Here is a 21,273-nt window from a genome sequence, read left to right as displayed (position 1 = left end):
AGCCCTGGGAACATGGGGTGGTGGACAGTGGCATGGCCATTTTGCATGCTGCCCCTCAACAACCTCAGGTACCCCTGAGAACAGCTGCTGATCCCACCATCAGAAGAGAAGTAGGGGTTACAGGGAGCCAAGCTCTATCTACACTGCAGAGAGGACCGGGGCCAGGACCAGCCAAAGAGGCATTGGAAGGCACATCTGGGCCCCAGCAGTGCTTCAAAAAAGCCCATGTGATGCTAATGACCATGTGGAGTGGCACACTTAGATTTACATTTGACGTAGAGGGCTGAGACTGGCTAAGAGCCATTGCCCCAGCTAATATCCAGCTGCCAAAGCAAACAATGAAACTCAGAAAGACAAAGCATCACTCCTTTATTGCCTCCATCTTTAGCTACTCCTCTAAGTTCCAAAGGATGTAAGCAGAGCAGAATCTAACTTTCCATCCTCTCCTCATTTGGCCTGATGGATCTGGACAAGGACCCCACAATCTCTCATAGAATCCCTTTCAACATCCAGTCCAAAGGATGTCCGCAGACCTTTCTCTCCATGGTAAGAACATAATAAAATCACTGCATATAAGAAAAGATTCCAAACTTTTAAAGGAGGAGATCTGTCTGAAAAGTCAAAGGAAATATTTTTCTGTCATCTACAACAAAGAACAAGCAAAATATCAGAAGATTTTCAATCATGGTTATCACAAGATTAACTCTCGCATTGTATGTGTGAAATCAGAGGAGGAGAATATGCCAAAGTATCTGAAATCACTATGGTTTAGTAAGAAAGACAAGTTCACAGCTTTTGGATTCTACAGAAACTGAACAGTGAAATAGAGATTAAACTTGGAAAATTCTCCCAGATTCCACAGGAAGAGAATAAAGAGATTAAAATAATGAGAGAAATGACAAGTGACATGGAAGAGAGATTTTAAAATTCAACGTACATATATCAAGAATTCCAGGGAGAAGACAGGGAAATTAAAGGAGAAAAAATAATTTGAGAAAGACTGAAATAGTTTTTAAAGTGTCAGATTTAATGAATGAAAAGAGACCTCTACCACAGCACATCCTAGTGGGCTTTCTAATTTAGGAATGAAGAAAAATACACATAGACAGAAAAGCATAGGTCATCTACAAGGACAAAGAATCAGATTGGGATCCAACTTATCTGTAATATTAAATGCCAGAATAGAGCAGAGCAACTGCTGCAGGGTTTTGAAAGAAAAAGTTTGTGACCCACAATTTGATTTGCAATCAAGTTGTCATCTACATGGTATATCAAAAGAAAGGCATTGTCATACATGCAAGATGACAAGAAATTACTATAGTTATGAACTTTACCAGAAAACAGAAATTAAAATAGGGAAATCAAGAGCTGGCAAGGATAAATGAAACTAGGAAAGTACTGTTAATGAAGTAACAAAAATAAATGCCAGCATAAAAACGTATTCTTGAGATAGAAGTCCATAATGTTAAAATAACCAATAATAGTATTAATATAAAAGTCCAAATATATCAACAAAATCTTGGGAATTAGAAGTGGGACAGGTAGGGATGGAAAAGCAAGGAAACAAAAATGCAGAAAGGACAAAAGATGAAGCTATCAGACCCAATATTTCATTTATAAAATAAATGTTACACTTCCTCTTAAAAGCAAAAGACTTTCAAGAAGATGAGTAAGACATACCAGGCAACACAAATCCAAAAACTGTTAGAAAAACAAGAAGACAACAAAATACCACAATTGTAGTGGGAGATATTTTAGCATAACGTTCTCAGTCATTGACCTATCAAATAGAAAAACTAAATGATTGTTGAGTAGTGGCTCTCAAACTATCCCCACCCCCAACACACTTCAGGGATAGGGACTCAGCTCACTCCCATCAGTACCAGTGGCTAATTGTCAGTGTTTCCCCTGAAAAAGGAATATCAGGCTGTATGATGTAAATCTCCGTATTTATCTCCGTCTTCATCTCCATATCAATAGGTCTTATACCTATACATTATATCTATGCCTACATCTGTAGCCATATCTAGATCTCTAGGTTCTATATACATATTTCTCTCTCTCCCTCTCTCTCTCTCTTTTTCTCTCTCTTTCTCTCAGTTCTGTACCTATCCCTATATTTCTATATCCATACTTACAACTATTTTCCTATCTGTCTGTCTGCCTGTCTGTCTGTCTGTCTATCTATCTATCTATTTGTCTACATTTATCTATGAATGAAGAGTTTTTGGAAAGCATCCTCTCCCAGGAGATTCTGATTTACACTCCTGGTGGGGTGTGCCTGTGTGGGGTAGTAGCATAAAAAATCATTTGGTTGAGAATCACTGATGTAAAGGATTTTAATAATAAAATTGAACAAGACTGATCTAACAGTAATTACAAAATGCATTTAATCTTAACACTAGCTCTAAGAGATAGAATTTTTACTCTCTGACATGAAGCTCAGAGGGGTTGTGCTCCTTAAGACAGTTCCAAGCAAGTACGAGAGCTAAGATCACAGGCCAGTCAGGTGTTTCTCTAGTCTGTATGACCTCTTGATGCTGCTGAGAACATACATCCTTCTCAAATACTTAAGGAATTAAAAAATTAATAATAATGTATTTGACTACTGAGAGAACTTCATTTATTACTCAAAATAGAAATGGTACAGGCCACATTCTCCAACCACATGATGATAAAAATAGAAATTAACAAAAATATTTAAAGGACAAGAATAAAATCCAAGTTCTTAGGGGGAAAACAGACATTCTTAAATAACTCTTGGGCAAAAAGAGCAAAACAGCACTCTCATGGACTCTTTATAAAGGAATGATGACAAAAATAGTACATACCAAAATTTATGGCATGAAGCCAAAATTATACTTAAAGATGAATATGTAGCAATAAACATTTCCTTATTACATAGGGAAAATAAAGAAACAAAGTTCTCAGTTCAAGAAGTTAGAATAAGAAGAACAAGTTAATCTGAAGAAAAGCAGGTAAGGGAGAGTATAAAAATAAAAACAACAACAATAACAAAGACTACAGAAGAACCGAAAAATAAGACCTATGAAAATAATAATAATAATAATTTAAAAAACAACCTTGTAGAGAGCTAAATGAGAAAGAAAAAAAACAAACAGAAACAGGAATACAGCATTATAAAGGCAGGGTCTACAGCCACTAATACAAAGGAGATTAAAATCCTCCTTGTATCCTAGTTGAGCTATGCTGCTAAATTAAAAAATTATGAAATGGATTTTTTTACTAAAATCTAAATGATCAGCATTGCTATTAAAGTAATTCCTGAATAGATCAACAGCTATGGAATGAAATCAAAAGAAAAAAAAACTACTGAAAGGAGAAGATGAAATCATGTGATGAATTTATTTGCAGATGATATTGCTTCCTGTCTGGAGGACCCAGGAGAATCAATTGGCAGCATTAGCACCATATGAGAGTTCAATGACTTTACAAAATGAATATACCAGGAATACCAGTCTTCTAACGTACTATAATAACAAACATCAGTTAGAAAATTTAACGGGGAAAGAAAGACTTGTTTACAGTAGCAACCAAAACAACAACAAGAGTCACTATGAAATATCTAGTAATCAACTTTACCAAAAATCAATACCAGCTAAATGAAAATTATGATACATACAAAAGGTAACAAAAGAAGGTTTAAATACATGTTCTTAGAAGGGAAGAAGAGGTAATATTATAAAGATGTAAGTACTCCCCAAATTAATTATAAGGTTAAAGAAATTCAAATTAAAATTTGATATAACTTTTTTAACTTCACAAAATAATTCTAAACTTTATTTGGAGTCAAAAGTAAGCAAGAATAGCCCATAAAAAATTCAAAACATATAATGGCAATAGGGACTTACACTACTATATACTAAAAATGATTATAATATTAAAAATTATTTTAATATTCCAATAGTTAAAGCTTTTTGATGCTGAGTCAAGAATAAACAGACACTAAGAGAAAATGGATAAAAGTCTAAAAACAGACAAATAATTTCATAAAATTTTAGGATATGGGAAAGCTGGCATTTTGAGTCAGTAGAAAATTTGTTTAGGACAACTGATTAACTATATTTGAAAGATAAGGCTAGATTCCCTATATCAAATAATAAACAAAAATAAATTCCAAAATAATAGAACACAACAATGAAACTAAAAAGAAGTAAAAAAAAAAAAAAAAAAGAAAAAAAAGAAAGAAAACAAAACCCAGATGGATATTTATTTGATCAGCATAAAAGCAAAGGAAAAAAACTATAAAGGAAATATTGATAGATCTGATTTCATAGAAAATCAAATATGGAGCTTTACCAACTAAATAAGATTACATCTTCTAATAGAAAAATTGACGCCAAATCACAAATTCAAAAATAAAAAATGCCTGAGCCAATATGCATATTATCAAAGGGTTAATCTAGCAGTAAAAAAGGCAAGTTATAAAATAAGATACTATCTTCATTTATCAGAACTGAAGAAGTTTTGTTTTTTAATTACCTACTTTTGGTGAGAATAAAACATGTTTCCTTATTGTTGGTGAACAAAGTGGCAAGACCTTTCTAGGGGAATATCTGACAATCTGTATAAAAAGCCTTAAAAATCTCACATATCTTTTAACTTGGAAATTCTACTTCCAGAAATGTATTCTAAGGTAACAGTCAGAGATGTGTTTAAAGATACATCAAATTACTGTTCATTAGAGTGAAAACTTAGAAACAAGGCAAATGTTTAACAAGAAAGAATTAATTATATTTTAAACAACTTTATGATAGACTACCTTGTGGCATTTAAAAATCCTATTACTGAAGAAAAATAATGACAGAGAAATGCTCACAGTGAATATTTTAATAACATATGTACACAGTTTTGTTCAACAAGACAAAAATTTAAAAGATTAACTCTAAATAGATACAAAGCCTGGAAGAAAATGTACTAAATCTTATCAGTTTGGGTGGTTTTTATTTTAATTCTCTATGCAATTCTTTTGTTTTGCCCCTAAGTGTTCTACAATGAGAAAGCAATTTGTTTATATAGTGTTGGGTCTAAATATAAACAATCAGGAGAGGTATACACCACGTGGGGACGGTGTAGACACAGCGCGGGGCTGAGGCACGAGGGTAGCTTCTAAAGCCCCTTCTCCATATGGGCTAAAAAGAGTTGGCATCAGAGCCTACAAACACCAATCCGCGTGGGTCCCCGAGTGGCCAGGCCATGTTTATAGAGCCTCTTACCTCTGGCTGACCCGCGAAGCCCCCGCCCCCCGCCGCCCCCAACGCCCCGAGCCCCCGGATACCTGTGTGGGAGCCGGAGAGGGAGCTGAGGAGCCGGGCCTGTTGGCTGTGGCCGTCGTGCACCTCCACCACGTCGTTGAGGGCCGTGTGGAAGAAAGCGAACTGACCGAACACCACTGCGGAGGAGACACAGTGTGGAGGGCTCAGCGGGCAAGGCTGGGCAGTGAGGAGTGGGCTGGGGATCTGGGGGGTCCAGGCCAGGAGGAGAGAAACCGTGGAGGAAGTCATGGGTTCACGGAGCTAACTGCTCGGTGAGTGTTTCTGCAGGCGCCCAGGGACAGGGGCTGGGGAGCCGGGAAGGGCTGGGCTGCCACTGTCCCACACGGATCAAGCTGACATTGAGAGATGCACCCAGTTGTCAGGCTGCTGGAGGTGGCACCAAGCAAACACCAGTCCTCCTCCCAGAGCAGCTGCAGGAGCTACTCAAGGACATGGAAGGTTTTTGGCAACGCCCCCCATTTTCCATGTGGATTCAGGACCTGCATCCACCCTACTTTTTCTTCAAAGAGCAAGCCGACCAGGGGAGCCCCTAGACAGAAGACTCCCCACAGTTAAGAGGGCTGAGGGTGGTGAATAGCAGCCTGCTCTATGGGAAGGAGCAACTATCTGTGGGACTGACAAACATCTCCAAGTCATTTCCCTCTGGTAAAGGCCAGAGGGGAGAAGGAAAATGACATTTATTAAGCAGCTACTGTGTGCTCCATATCATGCTTACCATGTGCATCCATCCTCTTTGATCATGACTCTTCCAGATCATTTCCATATTTTACAAAGAAACTGAAGACCAGAGAGATGAAGACGGTTCTCCAAGGCCACTCAAAGAAGAGAGGCTGATAAGCCAGTGGTCATAAGCCCTGACCATCTCCTACCAGACAAGGCCTAAGGGCCTGGGCATTTTATGGCCCCTCAGTCTGCCAGTATGAATTGCAGGGGATTTCCTCAGCCATCCCCTTTCTGCCAGTCACTACTGGAAGGGAGGGATCAGGCGGTGATGCCTTCTCTCTGCCAGGTCCTGGATGGTTCTGCCTGCACTGGTCTCACAGCTGGCCTGGTGCACCCAAGGGCAAGAACCGGGTACACCCTTCTCTACTCAGAGTCTTGAGCATGTAGGAAGTAAGATGTGTGTGTGTGTGTGTGTGTGTGTGTGTGTGTGTGTGTGTGTGTGCGTGTGGGTCATGTTGGGGGGGGGCTGGAAGGAGAGGAGCAAGAGGAAGAGTACAGTTTAGTACTCCAAAAATGGCTACTGAGTTAAGGATGGTGGCAGGGGTATCTCCTTGTTCTCCCCCTACAGTGGCAAATAGGCTAGGCTAGGCTCCTGCTTTCACAGAGTTTACATTCTAGTAGGAAGAGACAATTAAAAAACATACACCCCCACAAGTAGATAAATGAGGTAATGCCAGATAGTGTTAAGTTCTAGGGGTCAATAAAACAGGGTAATAGGATAGAATGATGAGGCGAGCCAGGTTACTTTAGATAGGGCATCACAGGAGGCATCTCTGAGAAGATGATGTTAGAGGTGAGACCTGAGCTGGAGGATGAGTCAGACACAGAGGGAAAAATCTGACCTGAATCTCAACGTTCAGCATCATTGGCAGAGAGAAGATGCTGTGACAGATCACTACCCTTCCCAGAACCATCTCTCAATCTATAGATTTCAGTTCAATGAAATGAACCAACCTTGGACCAGCCAATGAAGCAGCCTTGGGGTTGGCTGGTTGCAAAGGCATGAGTTCCCTGTTACTGGGAACTCAACACAAATGGCATGCCCACCTTTCAAAGGTTATGCTGGGATGCAGACTGGATTGGACAGCCTTTCAGAATTTAGTCTGATTTTGCAGGTACAAAGCTTCTGCTGCATCAGTATGTTGGGGAGCCTGTGTGTATGCACATCAGTGTGTGGATGCTGAGGTGGAAGTGAGGGCACTGGTGGCTGGAGATGTGGATGAAGATGAAGCTGAGAGTTTATAGACAGCAGGGAACACATCTCTCTTGTCTCCATATCCCCTCTACCCAGCAGAATACAGTCCCTGATAGGTGCTTAATAAATATTTGGGGAATGACTAAAGCATGGGGCCTTCCCCTGTGTCTGTCCACCCTATCTCTTGGGAATATCTCTTGGTTTTCCTACCCTCCCCTAGATGGTCAGGATAGTGATGCCCCTTGCCTTGCCCACAACCAACTTCATTTAGAAATAGTTGTTACTTCTACAAGTTGGAGATCCAGGCAGAAGATAGCCAGGTCAGTCAGTGCCCTGGGGCTGGTGGGACCCTCTGCATGCCCCTCCTGCAGCCAGATGACTAGCCTGGCTTCTTTCTGCCTGAATCTCTTGGAATCTGGAGGTTTCTCTGTCTTCTCAGGGCACTTGCCGGACCCGGCTCCAGTTCTCAGATGGAATACCCAGAATGATGGGCTCTGAATCCAGGACCCTGTCTCCCTCACCTGCACTTTCCATCCCTGGCTCCATCCCATTCCTTCCCTTCCCCCTATTCCCTGGCCATCAGCCCCTGGGTTCCTAGCAGGCCTGGATCTGCAGCAGCTCCACTGAGACCTAGGCTGTGCCAGGTAGTCCCTCCTGGTGCCCCTTACCTTCCCTCTGTTCTAGCTAGTTCCTCACCCACTGCTTTCCCTTGGTTCCAGTGGGCTCACTTGTGCCCTTCTTCTCCGGTAAGTCAGGAAACCATGTATTCTATAGCTTGTTTCATGGAATCAGCACCTAGGTGTCATGGAATCATCCACATGGGGTGGATGATTGGTTGGGGCCTGAGGAGTTGTCCCATTTGGAGTGAGGGGGAGGAGTCAAAAACATAAACAAAAAAATACACACAGACACAAAACCCAAACATACCATAGTCCTTGGGAACGGTGACAAAATATAGGCAGATCTGTTCACTGGTGTAGTTCTGGGGGTAGTTGGGGGACAAGACCACTCCATCCGAACCCACATACTGTCCCCCACAGGGGGCTGAAAGAGGAACCACAGAGAGGGCCTTTCATCAGCCATCCAGCCTCCACTCTGCACCCACCCTTAGCTTCTGGCTGAGGTGGGTGGTCCCTAATGTGGAGGAGGGGGGTTCTGGGGACCTTGCCTGGCCCAAGGACAACTGTCTCTGGGGCAGTCAGTCCTTGCCCTCTAACTATCAACACTGGCATCAGTCCCTGAGGGCACAGACACTTTAATTAGGCCCTCCTGCTTACAAGTAGGGCTTAGAAATGATCTGCTGCCCCCATGGCTGGTGTCTGCACCTGGGCAGTGAGCATCTGCAAGAGTGGGGAGCTGAAGCCTCCCCAAACCAATCCACCATCAGAGGCCAGCCATGGCCCAGCCACCTTCTGCTCCTGTCAATGGTTCTGAATTTCCACAAGGCGTGGATCTCAGAGTTGGCCTCTCTCACTAGGCAAAGGGGTCTGCTTGATTTTCAACTTAAGTGGCTGCCATGTTCTCAGTGCTCTGACACTCCTTCTTATCTTCTAGTTAGGACCCTCATGGCTAACTGAGACCTGCAGGGAGGCAGCCCCACCCCACTGGCCTTAGCTTCACATAGCTGATCTCTCAGTGATTTCCCTAAGTCTAGGAATAAGTCCAAGGGTCACCATTAAACTGCAGTTCCCTTTTTCCTGGAGTGAGCTGAGGCATGTCTGGGGGTTGGGGGGCCAGTGTTCAGAATGTGAGCATCTATGTGATCTGAGGGTAGGATGGGGGCACTATGTGATGTGGGAGCAATGGCACATTGGCAAGGACTGCTGCACCTGATGAGGTATGAGCCCCTCTCAATCACAGCACACCCATGTTTGCCAGGCCCTGTGTGCAAGTGCTACCTTTGAGGTTACCATGCCCTGCTTCTCCTGTCCCTAGCGACAGCCCCTCTGCCCCTAGCAGCTCCTCAATCCCTCCGACTTCCTCTCCACCCCTGGGTTCTACCACCTGTGCAGGCTGGCCGGGGATTGTTCCACATGGGCTTCCCATCGGGCCCCAGGATGCAGCTAAGGGTTGAGGAGCCCTCGACCTCGTAGCCCCCGTGGCAGTAGTAGGTGACGGTGGAGCCCAGCTTCAGGTCGGACCCCACTCGCGTGCCATTCTTGATGGAACCAGGATCGAAACACGACTCCCGGGGGTTTTCTGGAAAAGCGAAAAACAAACACATATGCACACACGAGGCTCCTTAGTGGCCCACTTCCATGGTGCAGCACTCAGGAGGAGACCCTGAACTTCATTAGCCACAGAGTACACGGAGATTCAGGATTGCTGGTCTTTTGCCCTTTGGATCTAGAAACTTTTCTAAGTGTGGTTAGAAATCTCGGTCTGGAAGTCATTTGGGAGAGCAGAATTTCCCCTCCTCTTCCCATATTCTTGCCATGACCACAGATGCTGGAACTCCCACTAAACCTCTGGGTCCCTCTCCCATCCTCTTACTTTGTCCTTCCCAAGATGCCTGGTGCTTTAACTGGTGGGAGCTGACAGTACCTGGATGACTTCTCAGTTGCATGCTGGATTCTGTTTTTCTTTTCTTGATTATAAAATGTATTGTATGATCTTGGCAGTTTGGATACATGTATCTCTCTCCAGTTGGATTCTGAACTCCCAGAGGAGAGGGGACCATCACCTATACTTCTCTAACTCCAGAAACTAGAATGGAACTTGGCACCAGGGCCAGCCCTGCTTGGCACATAATAGGGGCTTAATAAATGGCTGCTGCATTAAGTAGTTGAATATTCCAGGACTTGGAAAATCAACAGCTACATCAACCACTCCATTCCATATTTACTCACGTCAGAGGAAGAAGAAATCATCATTCCAAGCAGTATAACATTAATAATGATGATAAGGATAACGATAATGATGATAACCCCTCACACAGGGATATAACTTGATAATTTCTGAAGCACTTTCCAATCTGTTATCTCATTTGTGTTTCACAATAGCCTCTGCAGCAGGCAGGGCCAGATATGTTTATGTTCAGGTTATGAATGAGGAATGTGGTGATCAGAGAGGCTAAATGAGTTTTCTGAGTCATTCAGCAATTAAGAGGTAAAGTTAAGACCAAAATCAAGTCTCCAGGCTGCCAAACCAGAGCTTAGGTGTGAATGATAAAACTAAACGACTAAAAATAAAAATAAAACCCAAGCCCTCCAAAATGGAAAATAAATAAATAAATAAAAGAACTGGCTTCTCTCTAGTCCTGATAGATACAGCCTATTTCCAAACATTGTCTGTAACAGCAAAAAACTGGAAACAACAACCCAAACATCCAACCAGTGAGGAGCTGTTTAAAAAGATGGGATTAGAAACATCCACTGAAATACAAGCAGCCTTTAAAAAGGATGGCAAAAGTCTTTGTATACTGTTATGGAAAGATGCTCAAGATATATGGGTGGGAAAAAATCAAGTTATATGTATCAGTCCATATGGTATGATCTCATTCATACAGAATAGTGGTCAGCAAACTATGGCTCACTCCCTGCTTTTGTAAATAAAGTCTTATTGAAACACATCTATGACCATCTGTTTACATATTGTCTACGGCTGCTTTCACATTACAGTAGCAGACCTGGACAGCTGCAACAGAGAATGGCCTGTTAAGCCTAAAATAGTTACTATTTGGCTCTTTATAGAAAATGTTGCCAACCAAGGGCATGGAATTTTACATTATTACTTTATATTTATATTAAACATCTGGAATGATACAAGAAACTATATAAAAAATGATACTTCAGTGGATGGCAGTAATGGGGGAAGAGACATCAGCTTTATAAAAAGTACATTTTACACAGTTTTGTATTCTTTAAAAATGGTCAACAAACATGTATTACTTAGAAATAGGCACATACGGAGATATTCCCATTTTGAATTTAAAAAGAAGGACTCATGGTGGTAGGGAGGTGGGGCACAGGGAAGGTGAGGAAATCTGGGAGTAACTTTCTAACCCACAATGTTACTTCCAAAGACTTGAAAGAGAAAATAGAATACTCTTTAGTACTTTGGGTAAAAGTTGGTTCGCTTTGGCCTTTCCTGAGTTATTTCAGATTTTCCATCACAATCTTCAAACTCTTCCCTTTGCCAGAAGTGCTCTCCCACCCACCTCTTGCACAGTGGGCTTCTTTTCAACCCTAAGGTCTCACTTTAAATGTCACCTTCTTAGTGAGGTCTTCACCAAGTACCATTTTGAAGTGGACTTTGCTATGATTCTTTTCAGAGTAGCCTGTTCTCTTCTTTCCTGACTTCTTACACTTCTTACTTGTCTACTTATTTATTGTCTGTCTCCTTCATAACCTTTAAGTCACATTAGGGAAGGGGCCATGACTATTTTGCTCACCTGTGTAGCCTTGATATCCAATGCAGGCCTTGGCATGAAGTAGGAGCTCAACAGACATTTTTTGAATGAATGAATGTTCTCTACACATGTTCTTTACACATGTGCCTAGCCTATCCCTGCCAAGGAGGAGGCTACCACCCATACTGGAAGATGAGAATAAAGGTTTTACCCCCCAATTCTACGGATATCCGTGGCCTAGAGTAAGATGTTAAACCTCCCTGGGACTCATTTTTAGTAACTGTCCAAAAGACAGACTCTTCCTTGTTCCCCTTTGTTTCCTTCTTGCAAAAGGTAAAGCTACTCAGGAGGATGTATTTAGATGAGAAGTAGCTCAGAGCAATGGTCTAATAGAAATCCATGGAATGACCATGATTGCATTCAGAATCTTCTCCCAGAAGGCCTGCCGAGAGGTGACCAAGATACCACCACCTTCCGGGAACAGCTGAACAGAGACACCTAGAAATCCACCCATCCTTGTCTTATAATTAGGTGGGCCTCTAACATCTCAGCTGTAGTAGAAATGCCTGTCCATCTGGTTGTCACTAGGATGTCAACTTCTTGGAAGCACAGATTTTGTTTTGTTCCCTGCTCTGTTCTCAGCCCCTATAACAGTGTCTGGTACAAAGTAGGTACTCAATAAATATTTACTGAGTGAACAAATTAATAAAAATGCCTCTTCTGTCCTAGCTCGTTATGAAAAAGGTTAATCCCATGATTCTGCTAGTGGATACTTGACTCAAGCTGTATCAATCTGATGATCTCTTTGGGATTTGGAATTGAAACACAAGCTGGGGAAGTGATTCAAAGTGGAGGGTGACACAGTCATACTAGGAGAATGGAGAAGCAATGAAAACTGATTTGCAGAGAGAAGAATGTAGCAAATACTCATAAAAAAGGAGGGAAAAGAGACCAAGTGGCCTTGCAGGGCTTGGAAGGGTAATCTCAACCCCTTACTCTCCCATCTTGATTTCAGTCTCTTGGGAGGTTTTGCTTCCTGCATTTGGGATTTTATATTCTGAAAATATATTCTCTTTTTTTGTGGTAAGTTAGAGTGAGTTTGTGTTATCTGTATTATTAAAAGATAAAACTCCTTTTAGCTTAGTTTGGCTGTTAGTTTTTTTCTTATACTGAAGGTTCTTTTTGGTCTCAAGTTGGTTTGATTGGGTTTCTGTTTCTTGCATTCTTACAATAAATTACCCTTACTTTTGCTTAATTTATTTGGAGTGGGCTTATTGATTTGAAACTAAATGATCCCTGACTAGGATACAGTTAAATTGTTTCTGCTTCCTATTTGGGAAGTTGGCAGGACACAAGGAAAGGCTCCTGGTGTCCCTGCCTTGAATCAGAGGAGGGACTGACCTCAGAGAGTGGTTTTCATTGTGCTAAGCCCTGCTGAGTCTGGGAACCTCTCTCCATGAGGGGCTCTTGGAGGCTTCCCTTATGTCCGAAATCAGGACAGCTCAAAGGAGACTCAGATCCTCACCATTAGCAGATTCCTGGATCTCTCTTAAAGACAGGATTCTGCCTTTGGGCAGAGACACAGATGGCTTCTGGATGAATGAAGCCAATTCTTTTCTTAAAAAGGATCCAATATGCAAATCCTTATTAGGCTACATCTCAATCTATGGTGTCCTATGGACTCACATTCTTTGCTACAGACTGAAGGAGTATACAAGACCCCCCTGCCCCCAACATTCATACTTTATATATTCAACACTCATACATATACATGTGCAAAACACTATATTCACATTATATATCATCAGCAAACAGAAAAGAATATGTACTACGTTCTACTGGATTAGCCCCATGAAGAGAGATTCATATCCTTTTCCCTTCCAAACAAAGGAAGAGCAAATGAAATACTGATTACACAGGCAAAAGGTAATGGATGGAAGATTGTATGCACAAAGTGCCTACTGGCATTGAGCACTCTATCAGGCACTTTGCCTGTTCACTAACACTCACAGGAACTCATCCAGGTGGTATCACCATACCTATTTCAGAGAAGAGGAAGCTGAGGCTCAAAGAAGTTAAGCCCTACAAAAGCGCTGAGCATGGGGGAATATTGCCAAGTTCCCAGAAACAGAGCAGACCAATTCCAGGTATCTGGGATTCTAGGTTGGGGAGGAGACCATGGGGTAAGGCAAAGAGGTCCCTGGGTCCCACCAAATGGGCTGGCTGACCAGATCTGGGGCAATAGTGGGGGTTGGCTAATATTAGGGGATGTGCAATTTGGGAAGGAAGGAAGACAGCTCCAGGGTCTCACTAGCCTCCCTGCTTCCTCCATTATTGTGATACTTGCACCACAGATTCTAGTAAGGCAGTGGAGTGTGCATGGGTAGGCTGTGGTTCACTTTCCTCCTTCCCCCAGCAACTGGCCTTCCTTTGTCCAGCTTGGCTGGCTCAGATAGCCGCTGCGAAGGTCTTATTCCCTGGGGCTGTGTTTTAGACCTGAGGATTCCTCAAGACACCATCGTGGGCCAACAGCAGAATGTGGAAAGGGCGTACTTGGGAAAGAGGACCGGGAGTGTGATTCTCAGATCATAATTTCAGTGGGAAAAAAACTGGGGGAGAGCAGGCCATATCCAGGTTGCCAAGAACAAGATGGCTGGGGAAGAAGCCATGGGGGTTTCTACTCAGCAGCTTACTGTATCCAGGGAAAATGAAATGAAGTCATCTTGTAAGAATTAGGTTGAAAGTGATGACATCTGGGGTGAAATTTTGGATTCATCACCAAGGAGAAGAACCCAATTGGGACAATTCAGAGGCATGCCTGGCGGTTGCTAAGGCTTGGCTGAGATCAAAGGATATAATTGTAGTGGCTCCCAATATCATGGTGGTACAACTTTTTCTGGCAGTGCTCAGCCATCTAGGTTAATAAAGGCTGCAGTTTTGTAAGGTTTATGCAACAGCAGGACAATGAGAGAGTGATTAAACAGATGAATAATAAGAAAAATGATGACGATGATTTGGCAGTGGGGATGGAGGGTGGGTGGAATGATGCGGTCCCAGGCTAAGTCAAAATCATGCCTTCTGTTAACATTCCAAAGTGTCTGGCTGTGTTTGTTCTGATACTGGCATGTAGAGACCAGTGCAGGTACAGGGAATTTACAGAATGGCAGGTGCCTGGAGGAAGACAGGAAAGCAAAATATCATTGCCTAAGCCAGCCCCATGAGGAAAGAAGACTATAAGAAAAATGTTCTCTGTTCTATGCACCAAGTATTTTCTAGAACTACACCTGACGAATAGCAGAAAATCTATAGTTACAAGGATTTCAATAAATTGATGGATATAAAGCACTTACCAGTCCTGGCACTTGGTAGACACTAAATAAGCATTAGCTATTATCACGATTAGTATTATTTGTGAGCTCATGTGAGATATTGCCAGGGTTTGCCAGAAATATTTAATTAAAGAATACTTTAAAAGGTTGCTGAAGTCCTATATTATGCAAACAGGGGACATGAGCCAAAAAATCTTTTAATTTTAACTGGTAATGTACTTTCATTAGCACACGCAGGCTGATGAGGTCTGGGTGAACTTGGGTTCTAGTATCAGTAACAAGATCTACCATTACTGGAGGATCTATAGAATGTTTAGTACATGCTGGGAGATACACTAATATATTTAGAATATGTACGCATAAAATATCTTTTCATCTTAATCTTCTGTTGCCTAATTAATATTACCACCATTTTATAGATGGTGAACTGTGTTCCAAGAGATAATGACTTGCCAGGCTCACAAATCAAGTAAGAAATGGAGCTAGGATTTTGATAACAGGGTCTGGGAAAATTAGGGAAGAAGAAAAGGTCCAAAGGGGACCAAAAGAGTAGAAGAAAGTAGAGTGCTTTAGAGCCTAGAACTATTATTATTATGAATAACAATATGTGAACATTATAGAATGCTTGATATGTGCCAGGCACCATAAAGCGCTTTAATGTATAGACTCATTGACCTTTGCAAAATTTCTATGAGGAAGGAATTATTCTATCACCATTTTATAGATAAAGAAACAGCGGTTCCAAGAGGCTAAATAATTTGTCCACGGTCACACAACTGCTAAGTGGTAAGCATGAGCTTTGAACACTCTATGGTCTTGACCAGGCAGGGATGGAGGCCTCATTTGCAAATATAATTTTGCTGGAATACAGCGTGCCCTTTAGTTTACATTTTATCTGTGGCTGCTTTAGTGCTACACGTCAGAACTGAGTAGTTGTGACAGAGACTGTCTGGCCTGCAAGCCTAAAATATTTACTCTCTGGCCCTTTAAGAAAAAAGATTTGCTGACCCCTGCTCTCGGCTTCTACACTGTTTTAATAAACTCAAAAGTGCAATAGGCATGAATGAATGGAACAGCTGGAAGCACAGGAAAATGTGATCAGCAAGTATCAGAAAATGTCATTTGTGACAAGGCTCCTGAGTGTTCTTGGGACAGAAGTCCAGACACTGTGATCCTAGCAGTTGGATCCTGTAGACGTCCAGGTTGGAGGAGAGAAAGATGGAGCTTCATATCAGAACCCTGAATGAATGCAGGGGAGTGACCACAACAATACTAGCTGGTAGGTATGGGATGGGATTATGAGAGTGAAGTCAAGCTAGAAGGAACGAGCCTCGAAGGAAAAAGAGAGAAGAGGGTAATGATTTGGAAGTAGAAATTGGTACTTAAACAGAACTCTGGCCCCCTCCTCTCCCAGCCCTGGGTGAAAAACTGAGGCTCCTGGAGGTCCGCAGGGCAGGTGGATACCAGGAGCAGTAGGCCCATGATTGGGGGAGCCCTCCGTGGTCCAGCTCAACTCCCTCCCACTGCGCTACCCTGCCTTCCGGATCCCCCCCACAGGCCGGGCTGGCCCGCCCTCGGCAGCCTCCCCCTGCTCCCCCACCTGTGTAGTCGATGACAAAGCCGGCATTGCTCACAGACGCGTCACTGCGGAAGGCGAGGAACAGGCTGTTGCTGCTGCTCTCGATGCGGCCCGGGAGCTGGGAGCCATAGAAGCTTCCTATGAGAGGGCTGAGAGAGTCCCGTCCGTCGTAGATATGGAGGAAGTCATAGCCAGGCTCCAGGGTAAAGCTGGGGAACAAAAACACCCCGCCCCCACCCGCTAAGGTCAAAGAAAGCTCGTGCTGGGTCTCCGACTCCACCAAAGGCTGAAGCCTCCGGGACAGCAAGCGCCCCCCACTACTGCCCCCCACCTCCACCCCGTGTTGTGAAGGTGGGAATGGGGACAATGAAGCCCCGATGACCTCCCAGCCAGGAGAGAAGATGGATAAGGAAGGTTCAGGGGCAGAGGGGGAGGATTCCAGAGTCAGCGTCCGGAAAGCCGGAGCTGAACACCTTTTTCAGAAGGGAAAATGAGTTGCCAACTTTGGATACCGAGAGGTCAGGCAAGGCAGGTCCAGAGCCCAGGTCTCTTAACTGATTCCACTGTTCTTTATACTGTGAGGCACTCCATCTCCCTTGCCAAGAAGGAACCAGCCCCCCCAGGGAACCATTCCCAGGCAGGAAGAGGTCCATGTAGGACCTTATCTTCATTCCTCTGTCCCCGAGCCCGTTCTCCAGTTCTCTGAGACAACATCTGAGACACCACCCACCCCTGACACCCATGGGTGTGCCTTCCTCCCAGCTGTGCTGACTCTGGTGTGGAGAAAATCCATTTTAAAAATTCTTAATTTAGCAAAGAGAGTATTAGAGGCTTCAAATGTAACTTATCCCATTGGAATGGGTCGAATGATAATTGATGGAAAATACCAAGTACTGATGAGAATGTGGAGTCACTGGGACTCTCATTCCAGGCTGGTGGGAGTGCAAATTGGTTTAACCACTCTGGAAAATGGTTTGGCAAGACTGACCAAAGCTGAACATATGCCTGCCCTATGATGCAGTGTTGCTACTCTTAGGTATATATCCAACAAAGGCAATCAATACCAGTCAAGTGCATGAAAAGGAAAACAACAGAATAAAAGAAAGTGAGTTTGCAAAGAACAGATTTCTGATCCAAACTCGTTCATATGTGCATAGCCTAGCCATGGGCTAAGGATACTCAGATACTCCATTTGGCTGAACTGAGAAAGAAATGGCTGTTCTATATTGGAGATAAGACATATGGCAGGGAGAGGGAGACAACATCTCTAGGACAGAGGATAGGGCTGGGAGAGAGACAAGGTGTGGGAGTAGAGCCAGATATGCACTGGCCTCCTTGCTCCAGGGCACCCTTCCAGGCTGGTATGGACTGAGACATTGCCCCCACCACTGCAGGTTGTTACAGTCTTCATCTTCCACCCATCTGATCTTTCAAAGTCATCAGGGAAAGGTGAGTCAAGCATGGTCACGAATTATAGCTCTGGCTTTTCCTAATTAATTACTTCCAATCTGTTTTTTCCTTCCCCCATCATCAAATATTACTTGAGTGCCCTCACTATGCCAGGCACTGTGCAGGGTGCCAAGGATATGGGGATATGCCGGACCTCACCCCTGCCCTCAAGAAGTTGATGTGCTGTAGGAAGTGAAGAGTAAGTAACAAGGGAAAGTATGATGTCTGTACAAGGCATACAAAGATCCTCAGGGAAGAATGAAAATAAAGCTTTCACAGAGGGGGTCAAGCTTGAGCTGAGTCTTGGAAGATGAGAAGATGCTCACTGGTTGGACAAGGAGGGAAGAGGAAGTCACTGGAAGGGAGAAGCAGGGGCAAAGTCACAAGGGCATGAAATAGTCCAACAGACACTGGAAACTGCAAGTAGTTCAGCCATACTCAGGGGTTAGGCCGGGATGAGGGGACTGACTGGAGGGACAGGGAAGGGCCATGAATCTCAGGAGTTTGGAACTTAATTTATAGGAAAGAAGGAGACAATACAAGAAAAGATTTGTTTTAAAATCGAGGTTTAATTTGCTCACTGTAAAATGAGCAGCTCCGCAGAGTACCACTTGACACACACATATCAAGATCCAGGACACTTCACCACCCCAGAACATTCCCAGGTGCCCTGTCCCAGTCATTCTTCCCCAGAAGCCATCACCAATCTGATTTCCATCACTATAGGTTAATCTTGCTGATTCTAAAATTTCCTAGAAGTGGGACCATACATTATGTGCTTTTTGTGTCTGTTTTCTTTCATTCAGCATATCTTTGAGGTTCATTCATATCGTTACATGTACCAGTAGTTCATTCCTTTTTACTGCTGAGTAGTCTCGCTACAGGATGTTAAGATGGAATGTGGGTTTTCGCATTTTCAAATCTCAAGGTCACTCTGACAGTTGGCTAAATGATGGAAGGTCATGGAAGACAATATAGGGGTAGAAATTCCAGATAGGAGACTATGGCAGTAATTTAGATGGGAAATTACATGAGCTTGACCCAAGACAGTAGCTGAGAAGATGGAAAAGAGGGGGAAATATGAGGAATGTGAAGTCAGTAGTGGCTCCAACAGCCAGATGTGGGAGCCTGCAGCTCGGGAGGGATTCCAGGCAGGTACAGGGGAGTCCTCCACTTCCAAGAGGAAGCTGAAGCCACAGGAGTGGATGGGCTTGTCCAGGAAGGAGGTGAGGGGCAAGAAGAGAAGAGGCCAGGGATCCAACCTGGCAAAGGAAGAGGGGCAAGAAAAGGTAGGTGTGAAATCACAGAGGATGCTGGAGAACCAGGGAGAGTAACTGCACAAAAACCAAGGGGAAAAGCAGTGTGGATGGAGGGCATGATCCAGAGCTGGAGTGGGATAAAACAGGGAAAGGGGCCCTTTAATCTGGCAATTAGGACTTTGTTGGTGTCTTTTAACAGAGGATTTTCCAGTGGAACAGTGGGGGAAAAACCAGACTCCAGTGGCTTGAGAGTGAGCAGTTGAGAGTGTAGAGAAAAGCAGAGATGATTCTTCTGAACAGCTTGCCCGTGAACGGTATAGCAGAGAGAAGAGAGAGTACAGCAGCTAGATTGGGAGGGCGGGAGAGAAACCTGAGCCAGTTCACATGCTGGTAGCAGGATGGCAGGAGCCAGGAGAAAGGAGAGGAGGAAAGAACAGGAGGGAGGCGAAAAAGATCCAGCAAGTTCCTGCTTTCTGAATCTGTCTCCTCAGAGGTAGCCATTTCATACATTATTTTAAGGATTAAATAAGATAATATTAAATAAGCCCGGAGCCTGCTGCTTGGCACACAGGAGAGATGCAGCAAACGCTAGTGTCTCCTTTTTCAATGTCTTCACTTCCCACTGAACTGTGAATTCTGCTCACAGAGGTCCTGTGTTTACTTACCCAGAGACCCCAGTCCTGACACCCAGGCTGGTCTGAACCCTTCCTCTCCCACCCCGGGGGAAAGGTACATACATGTTAAATACCAGGGCGATGACGAAGTCTGGCGAGACGGTCACTTTCCAGTCACACTCCTTGCCTGGTGGGTAGGGTTCCGGGTAATCTGGCGACAGAATGACTCCTGATGGTCCAGTCAGGTCTCCCCCACAGGGAGCTGAGGAGAGAGGAAGACGAGGGTCAGACTGTCCCCTTTCCCTTAGTCAGATTCAAACCGGTATTGATAAGGCACAGTAGAGAAGGGGTTGAGTATGATCGAGCTAAGTTAAAATCTGGCTCAAGCACTTCCTGGCTGTGTGACCTCAGGGAACTTACTTAACCTCTCTGGACCTCAGTGCTTTTCCTCTGTTGTAAAAAAGAGGTAGGATCTTCTTCATAGGGTGGTTGTAAAGATTATTAGAGATGTTTGTTAAAGCATTTGGTGTAAATAGATAATAAATGACAGCCATTGGCTATCTTTTGGGCATATCAAATACATGATCTCCTTCCACTGTCACCACAACAGGCTTCCAGGCAAGCTTTGTAGGTGTTTACCGCATGTTCCTGTGCACTTGATGTCAGGGGGAGAAGAAAGCATAATCATGTTACCTGCCAACTGCTGCTGGCTTTCTACACTGCCAGTGCTCTTGGCATTTGTTCAGCTGCAGATATCTTCCAGTTTACCAAAAGGCCTCGTCCAAGAGTTTGTTTGTACCTTGGTTGTATGGAGATTTTACAAATTCTCAATTAGTGCATGGTGGTCTCCCAGCTCTGGACTCACAGGCCTTTCAGGCAGTGGAGAACGAGGAGGGTAGCTGGATGATACATTGGATTACTCACCCAGGGACTTCCTGGGCAGCTTCCCCAGATCCTGAACCAGGATCTCCCCGAAACAGCCAGGCTGTCACACAGCCTGAGGGTTTGGTAGAGCAGAAGCTGGGAAGCGTATGGGGTCTTTAACAGGAAAAGATGGCCGAGCCTATAAATGTGGCTTGGTCTGAAAACCACTGGACACCCACAGGGGTTGGCAGTAGAGCCTGCAAAGGGTGAACCCAAAGGAGCACAGAGAGCCAGCCAGTCAGGTGAAGGCCAGAAACTCTAAGACAGGACATCAAGATGGGAGTCAAAGTGTAGCCAAGCACCAAAGCTAAGAGAATAGGCTTGCTTGTATAGAGCTGACTTTTATTGCTTCCTGCTGTGGCTTTTGCTTAGGGCAAGATTTAAAGGGCCGGGTCAGCTCCCCTAGTGGTCTCTGAAAAACAGGAGGTCTTCAGGTCAGGCCACAAAAGCCCTAACGTGGAGGGAGGAACACAAGAACTGAGTGGCTGTGAATTGCAGGGGTTTTTCTCATGGGAAAATATATCCCTAGTACCATCTTGAGTACCTGAAATAC

General features: G+C 43.8%; 1 protein-coding gene across 4 annotated transcripts in view; it reads right to left on the bottom strand.

Annotated features, from left to right (window-relative positions):
- The window catches only part of CSMD2 (CUB and Sushi multiple domains 2), a 646,653-nt gene that overhangs the window by 148,224 nt on the left and 477,156 nt on the right, over window positions 1-21,273 (bottom strand). For all 4 annotated transcript variants that reach the window (XM_037827786.1, XM_037827788.1, XM_037827789.1 and 1 more), the window contains 5 exons: window positions 19,920-20,058; window positions 16,496-16,683; window positions 9,220-9,414; window positions 8,143-8,259; window positions 5,300-5,413 (listed from right to left, as the gene is read on the bottom strand). In XM_037827786.1, the coding sequence (XP_037683714.1) occupies window positions 5,300-5,413; window positions 8,143-8,259; window positions 9,220-9,414; window positions 16,496-16,683; window positions 19,920-20,058 (753 nt within the window). The remainder of the gene's footprint in view (window positions 1-5,299; window positions 5,414-8,142; window positions 8,260-9,219; window positions 9,415-16,495; window positions 16,684-19,919; window positions 20,059-21,273) is intronic.

Source organism: Choloepus didactylus, chromosome 2, assembly GCF_015220235.1.
Source record: "Choloepus didactylus isolate mChoDid1 chromosome 2, mChoDid1.pri, whole genome shotgun sequence".
In the NCBI taxonomy this organism is placed as follows: domain Eukaryota; kingdom Metazoa; phylum Chordata; class Mammalia; order Pilosa; family Megalonychidae; genus Choloepus; species Choloepus didactylus.
This window is presented reverse-complemented; position numbering and strand designations above follow the sequence as displayed.